General features: G+C 42.2%; 1 protein-coding gene across 1 annotated transcript; it reads left to right on the plus strand.

Annotated features, from left to right (window-relative positions):
- The first annotated feature begins 4,350 nt into the window (after positions 1-4,350).
- Positions 4,351-10,748, plus strand: LOC146577211 (protein NLRC3-like). Its single transcript, XM_085252239.1, has 6 exons — positions 4,351-4,384; positions 6,910-7,039; positions 7,295-7,396; positions 8,389-8,467; positions 8,629-8,815; positions 8,944-10,748. Exons 2-6 carry the CDS (start codon positions 6,921-6,923, stop codon positions 10,746-10,748), a joined length of 2,292 nt encoding a protein of 763 aa, XP_085108365.1. The 5' UTR covers positions 4,351-4,384; positions 6,910-6,920.
- The last annotated feature ends 5,845 nt before the right edge of the window (positions 10,749-16,593 follow it).

The raw sequence follows: 16,593 nt of genomic DNA on the forward strand, positions 1-16,593 counted from the left end.
TTTGATATCCTAATTCTGTGCTGTGTAAAAGTTTGTCGGTGTTCTGCTGCTACAAACTGGATTTCCTGGAGGATAAACATGAGGGATTCATAAAGTTCTATCTCTCTGTTAAAATCCCCCAAAATCAATGAAATGTGAATTTCAGGCAGACGTGTTTTTAAAACCAGCCAATAGGAGCGTCTGTGGATATCAGCTGAGGCTGAACTCAGGAACACCATCACATATAAATACACAGAATTAAATCACTAGATAAAAGACGTCATTAAATAAGGATCAAATCAACATGTCAGAGGTCAAAGGTCAGTCAGAAGAGGTGTGGTTAAACACTGGCAGTGCAGTGACCTAATGCAGTTTGGTTACCGCCACGGGAAAAGCCCCGCCCCCTCTGAGCCTCCGCTGTGTCCTCAGCACATCCAGGAGCAGCAGGTCAGAGGGGGCGGGGCCATGTCAGGACTTATTTTAAGTAAAATGTAAAGTGGAGCGACGGCAGGAGTCACACAGCAGTAACCAGCTCTGTCTGCCAGGGTCAAAGGTCAAACAAGTCCTGCAGCTGACCCACACACAGACTTACACTGATCCACAGAGAGTGATGAATCCACACATCACTCGGCTGGAGGAAGCTGGGTTTTGTTAGATTATAATATTATTTTATGCCATGTTATACCCCTAATTAAAGATTGTGAATTATTATGTAGTTTTAGTTTGCATTATTCTCCTGAATTAGAAGAAGCTGATAACTATTGCATTAGTTAAACTGATGTGCATTATATTAAACTGCTGATTTATTGTGAATGAATGATATTGTTTTATGATGCATTATACTGCTGAGTTATAAGAAATACTGTTTGCAGAAAGTCATCGCCTTATTTGTCTGATTAGAAGAGAACATGCTGGAGTTTTCTGCCCCATCTCAGCAGGAGCAGATAAACAGGGAGCCAAGGTCGTAGCTTAGGCGCTGTGTGAGAGAAAGCATGTGAATGTTTAGGCTTTTATGATAAGGTGGAGGCACCAGAGGCTATAAGAGTTTGAGCAATGCTCCACCATTTTGAGATCAGAGGCTGTCTGCATCAGTGTCCATCTCCCACGTGTGTGATCATTAAAATCATCGTTTGACTCAACCCGACCGGACCAGTGTTGTTATTGTGGTTTTTCTCTTGTCTCCATCCCCAATATTTTGAACTCGTAACATTTTCCACACCGTCCAATCAGAAACTAGTGTTGACGCTGAGACCCGTCTCTGTAACAGGAAGTCCATGAACAGGCAGACCCTCTGCAGCAGGCTGACCTGTGACCTCTGAGACAGAGGGAGGAGTTTGTGTCAGCAGGGGGCGCTGCAGCATCGCCTGAGAGCTTTAAGAACAACAGCAATAAACAGGAAGTGAAAGTCACACTTCTGTTGGTGTGCGTTATCAGCAGACCCCACCCTCTGCAGGAAGCTGAGATAAGAAGCAGCCAATCACAGAGCAGAGAGCGTGTGACTTCCTGTTCCTGCTGTTACTGTGACAACAGCTCCTGGGACAGAGAGCAGCTTTCTAAAGAGGAAAGATGCTGCTGTCACCCCCGGGTGTCATGTGACCCGCCTGATGTACCGATTTAAGACTGTAAGAACAATAATAACAACATGTTTTAGTCAGGTGATCCATGCAGAGCAGATCCATGTGACCAAACACAGCTGGATCACATGTTTCCTCTCCTGGAAACAGAAAGCCTTCATGTATAAAGGCTCATGTACCCACTGAGCCCTGCTCTCAGATCTGTGAGGCTTTAACAAACAACAGTTTAAAGTCATGTTTAGCATCTTCTGTCAGTGTGGAAGGTCACACACCTTCCTGAGTGTTGAACCCTGAACTACTAGCTGTTCATGTCAGCCTGGACATAAATACAGACCTGCCTGCTGTCATAGACCCCAGCACTCACATGTTACTTATAAGTGACTCATATGTATGCATGTATATATTGTGTATGTTGTGCTATTTCTTACTTAGTGTGTTGTGTCTTTGTTCCTGTTTGTGCTGCAGCACTGTAACCTAAATAATTTCCCCTGGGATCAAAAAAGTATTCTGATTGTGATTAAATGAAAGCAGTCAGAGCAGAGGACGGTGATGTAAGGAATGGGATTTTAATCAGCCAGTCTCCTTTAACTCTCAGCATCACAAAGTAATGTGGTAACATCTGGACTGATGTGTTTACTGTCAGCTAGTTTAAATGCTGTAGGCTGCAGCCGCTGCTCTAACACTATAACTGTAACAGGGCTCAGTGCTGCTTCTAACAGTCTGAGCTGCTTCAGGCTTTATTTGTGAGGAGCACAGCAGCTTACAAACACGTGGCTGGGCCTGGACCCAAAGGAGTGTTTGTTAAAGCCTGCAGTGAATCCAGCAGCAGAATGATGGAAATGCAACACAGCAATGATGAAGAGGAGCAGCATTAAAGCCAAAGTCCAGTTCATACAGTTAGGTCCATAAATCAAATAAGGGAAAATAAAATGTTGTTGGATGCACCTGTCTGCAGCCTTAATGCTCTCTGGTCGCTATGGTAACGCGTAAACATTTCTTTCAAAATAAGACACACGACTACAACACGGGAAAAGACCCAGGGAAACGAAGTTAACGATAAAAACCCTGAAAACCATTGTTGGATTTATATTTTATCATTGTCATTGTTATTGGGGAATATCTGACCATATATGCTCAGAGGTGTAGAACCAATTGTGTAATGATAGTAGTCTTTAAAGACTTTGTGTGACTCCAGAGTGTTCTGGCATTCACACCCACGACCTGGGATCATGGGAGAGGTGCTACCTTCTTATTGTTTTGTGGTAGGATGTCTGTTTTAGTCTAAGTGCCTTTTGTTTAGATGAACTGCTGGACTTCCAGACCAGCAGGTTTAGGGAAGTCGTTTATGGGGTCACACTCTGACTCCACACACACACACACACACACACACACACACACACACACACACACACACCTACGTAACATACAGACTGGTACCTTTGTTCACGTGTATGTTAATGAACCTATGTATATTCATGTAGCCTCAATAAAAGAACAGTGTTACGAGGGAACGGACGAGAGCGACTGTGGTCAAGCGAAGGAACGGCATTGGTCCAGGTCTCTCCCGTGCACGAGAAACATAAAGAACTACTCGTGTCTTGGGTGAACCCATTGTGAGATCTAGCCCCACGCTATCATGTGATTTCCTGTGATCAAATGTCCCAGGATGTGAGTGGGCGTTAAGACGTCCATGTCCCTCTTCAAGCAACTTAAAGAAGTCCAGACGCTTTTCTTTCCAAGCTCCTTCAACAACATCATTCATAGAACAGCTTCCAGCTTCTTTTGCTCGGCTACAGTTTGGATGGATTTGCATTTAAAGATGCAACAAGACTAAAATGGTTAGGGTCAGGAGGTCAAAGGTCAGAGCTCCTGTGGGTCTGAGGGCGGCCTCACGCTGGAGAAGGATGAAGGAGTCTGACCTGAGCCAGTGTTTGACATGAACACATCAGCACTGCTGTCAGTGAGCCTAACGACAGCCGTTAGCATCATTTCAGTGTTTCAGTCATAAAAACACTTCCTGTCTCTGTGGTGGTTACAGTGACATCATGCAGTTTGTGCTTTGACCTCCAGAGGGCGACAAATCAGCACAGACAGAGAGCTCCATTCAAACTTTGCTGCCATCAGGAATAATTCTTCAAATATAATCATCAGTGTTTGAGCAGTTATGATATCAGGGACAATCTAGACATGTGTGACAATACTGAACATGTCACATGACACACCTCAAACATCATGTGATCCACTCTCAGTCTGCACTTTCATTCATGACTTCAACAGGTTGAAATGAGCTTTGAAGAAACATTCAGTGAAATAAATCTTTCATGGATTCATGTGAGCAGCAGATGAACTTTGTACCAACAACATCTTCAATAACAGAGTCTGAATGAAGCTCAGGTGTTGATGCTGCTCCCTGATTGGACGCTTGCTTTCAGCTCTGCTCTCAGTCTTTACTGCACAGGTGAAGGTAGAAAGTGTGACTGGATCTATAGACTGGAAACAGAGAAACATGCTGAACATTTGAAGCTTTGCAGCAGAAATGTTCATGTTACAAATACAGCAGAGCTGATCTGGGATCAGTGTGTTCACACCTGCAGCTACAACAAGGTTTCATGTCTCCACACGTCAGCATGTGAACTTTACTCTGACTCAGTCTGAGCAGTCAGACGGCATATTTTTAAAGTTAACACATCAGCACACACAGAGCTGAGCCCCTCCCACCTGTGCTGAGTTTCAGGTGGAGCCCCGCCTCCTTCCAGGAAGCAGCTCACCTGTGTGTCCGTGTTTAGTGTCCAGGTGTGGAGTGGAGCTTGTTGTTGGTGTGTGAAGAAACTGTAAGTTTGCTTTGTTTCCTCCTTTAACAGTTTGTCTTTAGGAACTTTACTGTTTGTTCAGCTCGTGTTTGATTTCTTCACACAACAAACTGTGTGTGTTTGTATTTCCGGTCTCTCCATTAAAGTCAGTGTGTAATGTTTCCTGGCTAACATCAGCTGTGTGCAGCTTAGTTCAGCACAAATCTGCCGCTCCATAGTTCACGGTAACGGACTCACAGCTGGACCAACGAGGCCGAGTGTGTCCGCCACTCTGAGCTACGTTCGTGTTTGTGTACTTGTAGTTTGTACTTTGAGTTCACTCAGAGCCCACAGAGGACGCAGCGTACGTGATGACGTCACAGCCCTTTACCTCCTTTACTGTCACTGTGATTAATATTTACACACGAGACACCTGCAGAGCTCTGACGCTAAGCTAGCACACAGCATGCTAACGCTAAGCTAACCTAGAACCCAGAGTGAGTTAAAGCTGAGTAAACACTGACCCCAGACCAGCACCGTGATTTGATTTTGATTTTATTGATTAGCATTCAAATATCTCAGTGAAAACAGAACAAAAATCGACCATAAAGCAAGTAAGCATGAAACAAGGCTAATCAAAAGGTATTGGCTGAAGCATTTGCTTATTACGCCAACCCTTTTCACAAAATATCTTTTTGCACGCAGCTCCTGTACACAGGGCCTGAAGCAAATAAGAAAACAAAGCAAAAACCAAACAAACAAACAAGAAAAAAAAACTTTCCACCTTAGATAAGTAACTACATCAAAGCAAAAGAATCAAGAGGTTGTTTTTTTTTTTTTTTTTTGCTCTTTTCATTCTTGATTTATATATTTTTCTAATACTCTATTTTTAAACATGTTTTTAAACAAGGAAAATGAACTACACCTTTTTAAATCCCTGTCAGAACTATTCCACAGGTTAACTCCTCTAACAGAAACACATCTCTGCTTTATATTTGTCCTTATCTTGTTTTTTTTAAAGAAATCTCTTCCCCTTAAGTCATATTGACTCTCTCTGACTTTGAACAGCTTCTGAGTACTGGGGCAAAGCAAGTTATTTTGTGCTTTATACATTATCTGTGCCATTTTATATTCAACTAAATCATAAAATTTCAGGGTATTCAGATTAATAAACAAAATGTTAGTTGGTTCTATATAGTTTGATTGGTTTATAATTCTTATAGCTCTTTTTTGTAACTTGAAAATAGGAAGAGTGTTCGTTTTATATGCATTACCCCATATCTCCAGACAGTAAGTCATACATGGAAGCAACAGAGTACAATAAAGTGTGTATAATGATTTTTTGTTCAGGACATGCTTTGTTTTATAGAGAATAGCAATGGTTTTTGACATTTTTGTTTTCACAATGATAAAGTGAGCTGCTGCTGCTGAACTTGAACAGGTAACAAAGTGATGAGCAGTCAGGCTGCAGGTTTCTACCTGTTCATGTTTCTACAGTAGAATCACTTTGAAGTGTCTTTGTGCTGTTTCATCTTTGATTTGTGTTCATAAACACTCAGAGAAACATCACGTGACCTCATCAGGATCTGTGTTGGTGTGTGGGGCTGTACCTCAGCTTTATGTTGTTACATGCTCATTTGTTCATTTTAACATCAAAGTAATGTTATGAGGAGTAATGAAGTAACGTACTCCATTACTTTTAATCAAAGTGTTCTGTGTAATATGTGTAATAATGACTGTTTTGAGTAATGACCAACACTGATCACAACAAAGAGGAAATGCCTCCAACATGCACAAACATTTGAGCCACAACATGCAGTTAATGTGCACAAATGTCTTTGATATGCTGCTCAGTGATGGTGGTGACTGTCAGAGCAGAGCTACTGAGAATCAATAAGTAATATCAATGATGGGATCAGAATCACTAAATTCTTCTCATCCCTGTCAGTATCATACATGTGCTGTATAATGTGATAAATGTAGAGGTGCTGGCTGTTCTCTCACTCTGCTGTTTAGCTGTAAAGGACGCCTCCCTGCCTTTGTCTCATTCATGACCTTTAATAGTCTCTTCTAACATGCAGAGATCTGTATGATCTGTTTCATAGAGTCTAACCAGCCTGTACAGGTAACAACAACAGTCACTGCATCACTGACACACAAACGTCATCTCTGTCAATAACAACATTCATACATGGAATAAAAACACATCAGTGGATCATTGCTGGAGCTGATGTTTGTGCTCCTGGTGCAAAGGCTCTCAGTTTCCTCCTTGAAATAACATCAGTGGTGGGTCAGCGACATGCTTTCTTTCCCTCTCAGGTTTAAATATCTGGGACTCTCCACCGTTTGGTTTTAGAGCTGAAGAAGCTTCTCAGATGAAACGTCTTCCAGAAACTTAAAGACGTCTCTTTTCTCTCCAAGCTCCTTAGATCACATGACCTGGATGACTGAACCTACAGACATATTGACCTGGTTTCATGGTCACATGACAGGTCAGAGGTCAGCGACTGTAACTCAGTTCCTCCTGTTAATGTGAACTCACTGAGTGTTTGTGGTTTACCTCTCAGACTGACTGAAGATGATGATGGAGGAAGAGAAGGACAGAGCAGAGTCTGCAGGGTCCAGCTGTCCGTCTGTGAGGAGTGACCGGTCCAAAGGTCAAAATCCAGAGTTCAGTGGTGAACCTGGAGCAACGAGGTCAGAGAGCTGAACTCACTGAGTAACAGAAATAATTCTGCACTGACATTATAATCAGTGTTGACTCTGGTTGATTGTCTGACTGTGTTTGTGAGCTGAGAGGAAATGAAAATGAGTTTGTAACAAAAATCAGTTTTGTCCAGTTTTCCTGTAAAAAGCTGAACTCTAATCTAAGAGGATGTTACTGACAGGAAACAGCTGCATTATCTGCAGTCTGTGTGATCACAGCTGCTTCAATCATGTTTGTGTCTGCAGAGGTCAGAGGTCACAGTCTGCAGGGTCCAGCTGTCCGTCTGTGAGGAGTGACCGGTCCAAAGATCATAATCCAAACTTCAGTGGTGAACCTGGAGCAACGAGGTCAGAGAGCTGTGATGACTCCTTTACATGTTTGTGTTTCCTGGATAAATATGACCTGAAACATCCTCAGATTGTTACAAAGATTCATTAAAAAGAAAACAATGAAAGAGAAAAGATCCAAATGTTCGACTTGGTCATTTGCTGTTTGAGGACAGTGATGCTCATATCTGTGGGGAAAGTGTGACCTGAGTGGGTTCATGTTTGTCTTTAAAGAACAGAGCTGCTCTGATTCTCTTTGTGTCTGATCTGTTAAACAGTCTGAGAGGTCACACAGAGACCCAGCAGCTAAAGCCTGGATCATACTGGCTGCTGTTACTCCATCAGGACAACACTGAACCACAGTGGTGTGGATGTAGTGGATAAATCCCACCATACTGATGCTCAGAGTTAACCACAGGGAACAAAACCAGATGTTACCTTCAGATTGTGACCTTTGGAGTGGACGATGCAGATTTCAATAGAGAATAAATGTTGTTGTTTTTCAGCTGTGAAGAAAGAATCTAATTTTCTGAACTTAAGAATTTATGATGCTGGAAACAACATGGAGACTATAACACAACATTTCCACTGTGTTCATAGAATGAATGTAAAACTGTCAGACATTCATTAAATATGCAAAATGTCTACAGAAGCATCAGAGGGTCAGACGTGAAGCACTCAGTGATTTTGATCAAATGACTCATCAGTTATTGATCTGTACTACACTGATCTACCACGTTAGTAAAGCTGGTGTTCTGGTGGTGGAGGGAGACTCGGATCATGTTCTGGTTTTGGAGCAGTGATCTGCTGATGGTTCAGTTTGATGAGCTTCTTCAAAATCATCCCTGACATCACCACTGAAAGGACGTCCATGAAAACAGACTGAAAATTACTGATATGTTCACAATCTGAGAGTTTAAAACTTGACAGACTTGATTCAGATGAAGTTATTTGAGCAGAAACTCCTGGATCTTTATCCTGTGTTGATCTAATCCTTCATGGTTCCTCCACAGAGTGGAGCAGCAGAGCTCAGAGGTTCCCAGTGGTCAGTCTGCCCAGCAGCATCAAACACAGCTGGACTCCATATTTATGGTCTGTACATGTACAACAACTACTGTTACATCTGTTCTGTTCACAGTCATCTCCATGCTGCTCTTTGTAGACCAGTGGATCGTCAGTGTGTCCAACATGGATCTGATGTTTGGCTCCATGATTTCAGTCTGATTGGCTCATTCATAAATATTCTGTTCCAGCTGCTGGAGGACAACATCATCACTTTTGTGAAGAACGAGCTGAAGAAGATCCAGAAGGTTCTGAGTCCAGGTTACCCAGAATGCTTAGAGAGTCAGAGGAGCAGCAGCAGAGAGGCATTTGTGAAGATCACAGTGGACTTCCTGAGGAGAATGAAGCAGGAGGAGCTGGCTGACCGTCTGCAGAGCAGTAAGAGGATTTATCTAAAGATTTAAGCTGCTGGATAAATGAACATTTTCCAGAGATGGAAGATGGAGCAACATGTTTTAAAGATTAGTTCTTTTTGGAATTGAGTGTTTATTTTTCTTCTCATTCAGAACTTCAAGCTGCAGTTTGTCATCGTAACCTTAAATCCACCCTGAAGAAGAAGTTCCAGCGTGTGTTTGAGGGCATCGCTAAAGCAGGAAACCCAACCCTCCTGAATCAGATCTACACAGAGCTCTACATCACAGAGGGAGGGACTGCAGAGGTCAATGATGAACATGAGGTCAGACAGATTGAAACAGCATCCAGGAAACCACACAGACCAGAAACAACCATCAGACAAGAAGACATCTTTAAAGCCTCACCTGGAAGAGACGAACCAATCAGAACAGTGCTGACAAAGGGAGTGGCTGGCATTGGGAAAACAGTCTTAACACAGAAACACAGCCTGGACTGGGCTGAAGACAAAGCCAACCAGCACATCCAGTTCATATTTCCATTCACTTTCAGAGAGCTGAATGTGCTGAAAGAGGAAAAGTTCAGCTTGGTGGGACTTGTTCATCACTTCTTTACTGAAACCAAAGAAGCAGGAATCTGCAGCTTTGAAGACTTCCAGGTTGTGTTCATCTTTGATGGTCTGGATGAGTGTCGACTTCCTCTGGACTTCCACAAAACTACAATCCTAACTGACCCTAGAAAGTCCACCTCAGTGGATGTGCTGCTGATAAACCTCATCAGGGGGAACCTGCTTCCCTCTGCTCGCCTCTGGATAACCACACGACCTGCAGCAGCCAATCAGATCCCTCCTGACTGTGTTGGCATGGTGACAGAGGTCAGAGGGTTCACTGACCCACAGAAGGAGGAGTACTTCAGGAAGAGATTCAGAGATGAGGAGCAGGCCAGCAGGATCATCTCCCACATCAAGACATCACGAAGCCTCCACATCATGTGTCACATCCCAGTCTTCTGCTGGATCACTGCTACAGTTCTGGAGGATGTGCTGGAAACCAGAGAGGGAGGACAGCTGCCCAAGACCCTGACTGAGATGTACATCCACTTCCTGGTGGTTCAGGCCAAAGTGAAGAAGGTCAAGTATGATGGAGGAGCTGAGACAGATCCACACTGGAGTCCAGAGAGCAGGAAGATGATGGAGTCTCTGGGAAAACTGGCTTTTGATCAGCTGCAGAAAGGAAACCTGATCTTCTATGAATCAGACCTGACAGAGTGTGGCATCGATATCAGAGCAGCCTCAGTGTACTCAGGAGTGTTCACACAGATCTTTAAAGAGGAGAGCGGACTGTACCAGAACAAGGTGTTCTGCTTCATCCATCTGAGTGTTCAGGAGTTTCTGGCTGCTCTTCATGTCCATCTGACCTTCAGCAACTCTGGACTCAATCTGCTGGAAGACAAACAAACAACCTCCAAGAACTCTAAATTATTTAACAAACCAAAACTTCAATCTCTCCACCAGAGTGCTGTGAACAAGGCCTTACAGAGTCCAAATGGACACCTGGACTTGTTCCTCCGCTTCCTCCTGGGTCTTTCACTGCAGACCAATCAGACTCTCCTACGAGGTCTGCTGACACAGACAGGAAGTAGCTCACAGACCAATCAGGAAACAGTTCAGCACATCAAGAAGAAGCTCAGTGAGAATCTGTCTGCAGAGAAAAGCATCAATCTGATCCACTGTCTGAATGAACTGAATGATCGTTCTCTAGTGGAGGAGATCCAACAGTCCCTGAGATCAGGAAGTCTCTCCACAGATGAACTGTCTCCTGCTCAGTGGTCAGCTCTGGTCTTCATCTTACTGTCATCAGAAGAAGATCTGGATGTGTTTGACCTGAAGAAATACTCTGCTTCAGAGGAGGCTCTTCTGAGGCTGCTGCCAGTGGTCAAAGCCTCCAACAAGGCTCTGTGAGTAAATCTGTGATCATGTTTATTTTTAAAATGTTGATTAAAAGTGGTCATAGATTTCTTCCATGACAGATCCATGTCCTAAAACCATGAGACAGCGTAGTTGTATAGTATAAAAGAAAAAAGGAGAACTTTTGACCACAATATTGTAACTTGAATGAACTTTTGATACAGCCTTTAAACATAAAATTTATGAACAGAATCGGTGACAAAGGGCAGCCCTGGTGGAGCCCATCACCCACCGGACTTATTACTATCCAACGTATTGCCGGCTATGCCAACCAAGCTCTTGCAATGGTTGTAAAAGGATCGAATGGCCCGTAGCAATGGCCATGAAATGTTTCTCAGTTTTATTATTTTCAGTCACATCTGTTTTTGATTATTAACTGAATATTTTAAAATTCAGGCTTTTTATGTTATACAAAACATCATATTTTCTTATGATGTCTTGTATTGATTCTGAAGGAATAGTTTTCATCAGTATCGCAGATACCAGCCTGAATTTTACTTTGTATTGGATCAGAAAGGAAATCAGTGGCATCACACATCACTTACAGCAACTTCAGTACCTCTTCATTTTAATAAACTGGGGGGAGGTGCACCAAGATTCAGTATGAGATAAAGAATTATTTTTAACTGTAAGGTTGGAGAAATCTGTTGTTTGAAATTGGAAGAACGGGTCATCTTAAAAATCACTGCATTGTAGTTTTATTCAGGCCCCTTCAATCTGTGATCGCTGTTGCTTTGCATTGTAAATGCTACTATTACAAAAGTCACAAATATTAGTGTATGTGTGTGTTGTTGGGTAATAAACCAAAAGAACAGAATCTACCAGCACCTCACTGATTTCTGCTTAAAAACAATAAAAAAGCAATAAAGCTCTGATTTGTTTGGTTGATCTTGTCTCCCTTCCACCTTGATTTCAGACTGAGTGGCTGTAACCTGTCAGACAGAAGCTGTGAAGCTCTGTCCTCAGTCCTGAGCTCCCAGTCCTCCCATCTGACAGAGCTGGACCTGGGTAACAACAACCTGCAGGATTCAGGAGTGAAGCTTCTGTCTGCTGGGATGAAGAGTCAATACTGCAAACTGGAAACGCTGAGGTCAGATCAAGCAATATCAATTTTTTTTTCATCAATTAACATCATTTAATCAATTTCATTTGGAAAAAATTAACAGTGTTTATGTTTTGTTTTTTTAATGAATCCATGCAAGTCACAGTAAACTGCCACATTTGTCTTTTGTAACATGAGGCAATAAGGATTCCAGCATGTCCTGAAACAGTGTTGAAATATTGTAAATGTAGTAGCTCCTCATGGCACCATGAATATACTTTAACACAAGTGTTTCATGTCTTCTTGTCATCCTTTCTTCAGACTGAGTGGCTGTAACCTGTCAGACAGAAGCTGTGAAGCTCTGTCCTCAGTCCTGAGCTCCCAGTCCTCCCGTCTGACAGAGCTGGATCTGGGTAACAACAACCTGCAGGATTCAGGACTGAAGCTTCTATTTTCTGCAGTGGAGAGTCCAAAGTGTACAATTCTCAGGTCAGGATTCAGTCTTTTCTGATGATGATTTAAAACCCGAGTCAGGTCGATAAATGGCTTACTCATTTACAACAGACATGATTTGTCAAATCACCTTATATCTAACCCAAAGGTCCCGTGTTTTACTACTTTGATTTTTTAGTAAAACACAGGACCTCTTAATATTTATCTAAGAGACCATATATAATTTTTTTCCCTGGATCATGTGTGTACCCTCCTGGTTGGAGCTCCAGCAGCCTGTATCAGTGAATGGGACTTTAAATGAAATTGCAGCCCCTGTCAGGAAGAGGTCTGAGTGACACACAAAACAGAAAATATGAGCACTGCATGTGTCTGAGGCTACTCAGATACAGACCTGAATGAGACACTAACTTTGTCTCTGAGAGATAACTTTTATTATTAAATACACTTCATTTCTCATCTGTGTAGAGAATGTAGAGTTTGACATGCTAATATTACAAAATGAAAAATCACACTGAGTCACAAAGAAATTGTTTTGGAGTATTTATGGTTCAGCTGATGAAATTGTTCAAACAAACCAGTAATTTACACCGAAACAGCACAAGTGAAACTTTTTCGAGGGACTTACACTAAGCTTGTCCTGGTACACCTGTAGAGCCCAGCTTCTATGGACCATGAGCTTAAGTTCTGTGCTGCTCTGATTTATTGCCCGTGCTGTCTTTCAGTTCAGCTTTGTCGAGTCTCTGGTAGGATTTCTTTTACATGACCTGTGTAAAAACAAAACAGGAAACACATTAAGCTGAAGTAAGATGCACAATTTGAAAAATGGGGCACAAAAAATGTTGCTGCTTTCTGGAAAGTGCGTCTAAGAAGACCCAATGGAGAAAGTGAAGAGAAAAATCAAAGATTAAGAAGAAGAAAATGGCAGAGGCAGTTTCTCTTGGACTGCCTGCAGATGGGGTGAGACTCTAGAAACAGGGATGATTGGAGAAAATGCAAAGAGGCCATAGGATAAACCAGGAGATGAATACTCTGGTGTTCTGGGGATAGTGGGAGTGAGAGGGAGAGATGCCAGTAAATGATTTCAAGGATAAATTTGAGAGAATCAGAGCTAAGAAACCAAAGCAAGTGGGGAACTACAAACATATGGACAGACTCATAATTAGGCCAAAGACACATTAAAGCAATTATTACAGGTTTAGAAACAGGGATGGATATGAAGGAGCTTAGCATGAATTTGCATTGAGGAAAGAATAGCAACGAGCATCAGAGGAAACAGTTAGGAAAACTAAAAGGATGTACTGGCAGGAATACTGCAGTACTTTAGGAAGAACTACCGTATTTCCCAGACTACAGAGCGCACCTGAATATTAGCCGCACAAGCTAAAATCAGGGGAAAATCCTGTTTTGTACATACATTAGCCGCACCTGACTAAAAGCCGCAGGTGTTTCAATGTTGACTTATCATATGTAAGAGAATATGCACAAAGCGAATTGTCAGGAAAGAGATGGCTGTTTGGAGACACACCCCTTTTATTAATATTTTGAAAAACAAGTTATGGGTACATATTTGCATAACTTTTTAGGTATATGTACAAGTAGCGGTAATTACAAGTACAAAACATGTACTGTGCTTCATAAATGAGTAACAAATGTAGTACATAACAATAACCTACAGCACACCAGAACAATTGATTCGGACTACCTTTTAGGCTCAGGTGCAGTGACACGGCTTTAACAAGAAGAAAAGTCAGTCATTCACCACCATCTTCCTGCGCACTAAAACCACCAAAGTCCTCTTCTCCAGTGTCGGAAACAAACAGGCTCAGGGTGGCTTCGTCATCCACTCTCAGCTTCTTTCTTTCGTTGTCACTTTCAAAACCAAAGAAATCCTCGTTGTCAGTGTCAGAGTCGAACACCCTCAGAAGGGCCGTGGCGGTGTCCTCCTCTCCATCATGCAGCATTCAGCCCTTCGAAATCTGTTGGTGATCGTGGATGTTTTCACACTTTTCCACGCTGTCAGAATCCAATGGTGGAGTTGGGCATAACTTGCTTTTTGCAAGTTTATCGCCGCTCATCATCCAGGCCTCCAGCTGAACGGGTAGCGCTACTTTGAAGTTTGTTTTTCGCGCTACCTCGTACTGCACTACGTTGCCTGACGGATGGACATGTGACCAACATACCACTCTTGAACCCCGATCCTTCCGCCAGGCAGCGTAGTGCCGTACAACAGCGGAACAAACAAAACAAATCCGCTCATGGACAATCCATAGAAAAGCCGCACCTGACTAAAAGCCGCAGGGCTCAAAGCTTGTGCAAAAAGTAGCGGCTTATAGCCCGACAATTACGGTACACCAGTTCAGAATGTGTGGAGTACAGTTAAGAACATGAATGCAGACAGGAAACAACAGCAGCTGTTGTAAAGTAAATTCAAACTCCTTCATTAAATGCAGCTGGTTGAGTTGAAAACAATGGAGAATGATTGTGTTACGTTGTTTATTCTCTATAGAAATGGAGCAGGAGTGCATGCAGAGCTGGACGTGGGCTGTATATATATGCGTGTATCTGTTTTGTCTGTGAGCAGAGAAAACAAAGCGCTGGAAATGTCATATTGAAATGTTAAATCAGGAAAATCCTGGAGAAGAGGATAGTTCTAATGTTCAGTTTGTAATGTTGAATTCAACACAGCTCTTAAATGCATAAAAATGACTTCACCTGACGTCAGACTGAACAATCGGATTAGCTACTGATATTGATTTAACCCGTTTAGACCTACCATAGAACCAAGTCCGCCAGAGCTTATATTATATTTTTACATGCTGTAGAGCCATTTTTGGGAGCATTTCAAGTTGCTATACATCAATACAACCATTACAGCCTAAATTTTAATAATATGTATGTATTAAGTGCATAGTAATTACATAAATTGCAAAAAAGTGCAATAAACTACAAAAAAATTGAAAATCGTTTTTGTTTTTTTAACATATATTTCTAGTTAGAGAAATTTAAGAGGCTTATCCCTCAAAACTGTAAATACAAAAAAGTTGCACAAAATAGTTTCCCACCTCAGGAAATTTATTTTGAGTGCCTTCATAGTTTTATTTTTGAAATACACCAATTTTTATATACTGCAGGAAAAACGAAAATAAATATTATACTGCAAATTTGCAAAATAACAGCATATGCATCAAAATAAACTATTTCCAGCAGAGCAATATGAGTCCTAAGCATATGTGGAAGGAAACTGTAACCTAGGACAAGCTGATGGCATAAGATGTAAATACAACTCCTCAGGTTTCATATGCAAAAAAAATTATTGCGCTAGCTCACGTGATTACAGTGCTACCGGGATTTAAAAATAGTTGCGCAAAACGGAGTGTGCCCACTCTGACCAGTTTTAAAGGGTTAAAGCAAGAAAATATGGTATTAGCATTAGATGCCAATTCCTATTAACCTTAAATTAGCATTACCTGCTAATGGCGTCTACTTAGCATTAACTCCTCACTAATGTAATGCTAATTCACATCAAATTATCTTTAGCTTTAGCATTAGCTGCTAGCTTCAGCCTACCTAGCACTAGCTGCTCACATTGTTAAAAGGGAAGAGAAAACGATATTAGCATTAGCTTGTAATAATTATTCACCCCTAATTAGAATTAGCCACTAATGGCAGCATACTTAGCATTAACTCCTCACATCGTTATAATGCAAATGATGCTAACTTGCATTAAATTAGACTGCTGTTATTAGCTAATGCTATTTAGCAGTAGCTGCTCACATTGCTATAAAGCAAAGGAAAACGATATGAGCATTAGGTTCTAATGCGTATTTGCCTTAAATTAGACGTAGGTGGGCAGCACGGTGGCACGGTGGTTAGCACTGTTGCCGCACAGCAAGAAGGTCCTGAGTTCAATTCCACCATCAGGCCGGGGTCTTTCTGTGTGGAGTTTGCATGTTCTCCCCGTGTTTGCGTGGGTTCCCTCCGGGTACTCCGGCTTCCTCCCACCGTCCAAAGACATGCAGCTTGTGGGGATAGGTTAATTGGATAATCCAAATTGCCACTAGGTGTGAATGTGCGAGTGAATGTGAGTGTGAATGGTTGTCTGTCCCTGTGTGTTAGCCCTGCGACAGACTGGCGACCTGTCCAGGGTGTACCCCGCCTTTCGCCCTATGACAGCTGGGATAGGCTCCAGCGCCCCCCGCGACCCTGAAAAGGATAAGCGGAAGCGAATGGATGGATGGATGGATGGATGGATAGACGTAGGTGCTAATGGCGGCCTACTTAGCATTAGCAGCTCAGATGTTGTAATGCTAGGGAAAAGAGTGTTAGCATTAGCCGTTCACAATG

This window comes from Mchenga conophoros, linkage group LG3, assembly GCF_057382185.1.
Source record: "Mchenga conophoros isolate Kocher_MC1m ecotype Shallow Benthic linkage group LG3, M_conophoros_male_GT1.1, whole genome shotgun sequence".
Taxonomy (NCBI): domain Eukaryota; kingdom Metazoa; phylum Chordata; class Actinopteri; order Cichliformes; family Cichlidae; genus Mchenga; species Mchenga conophoros.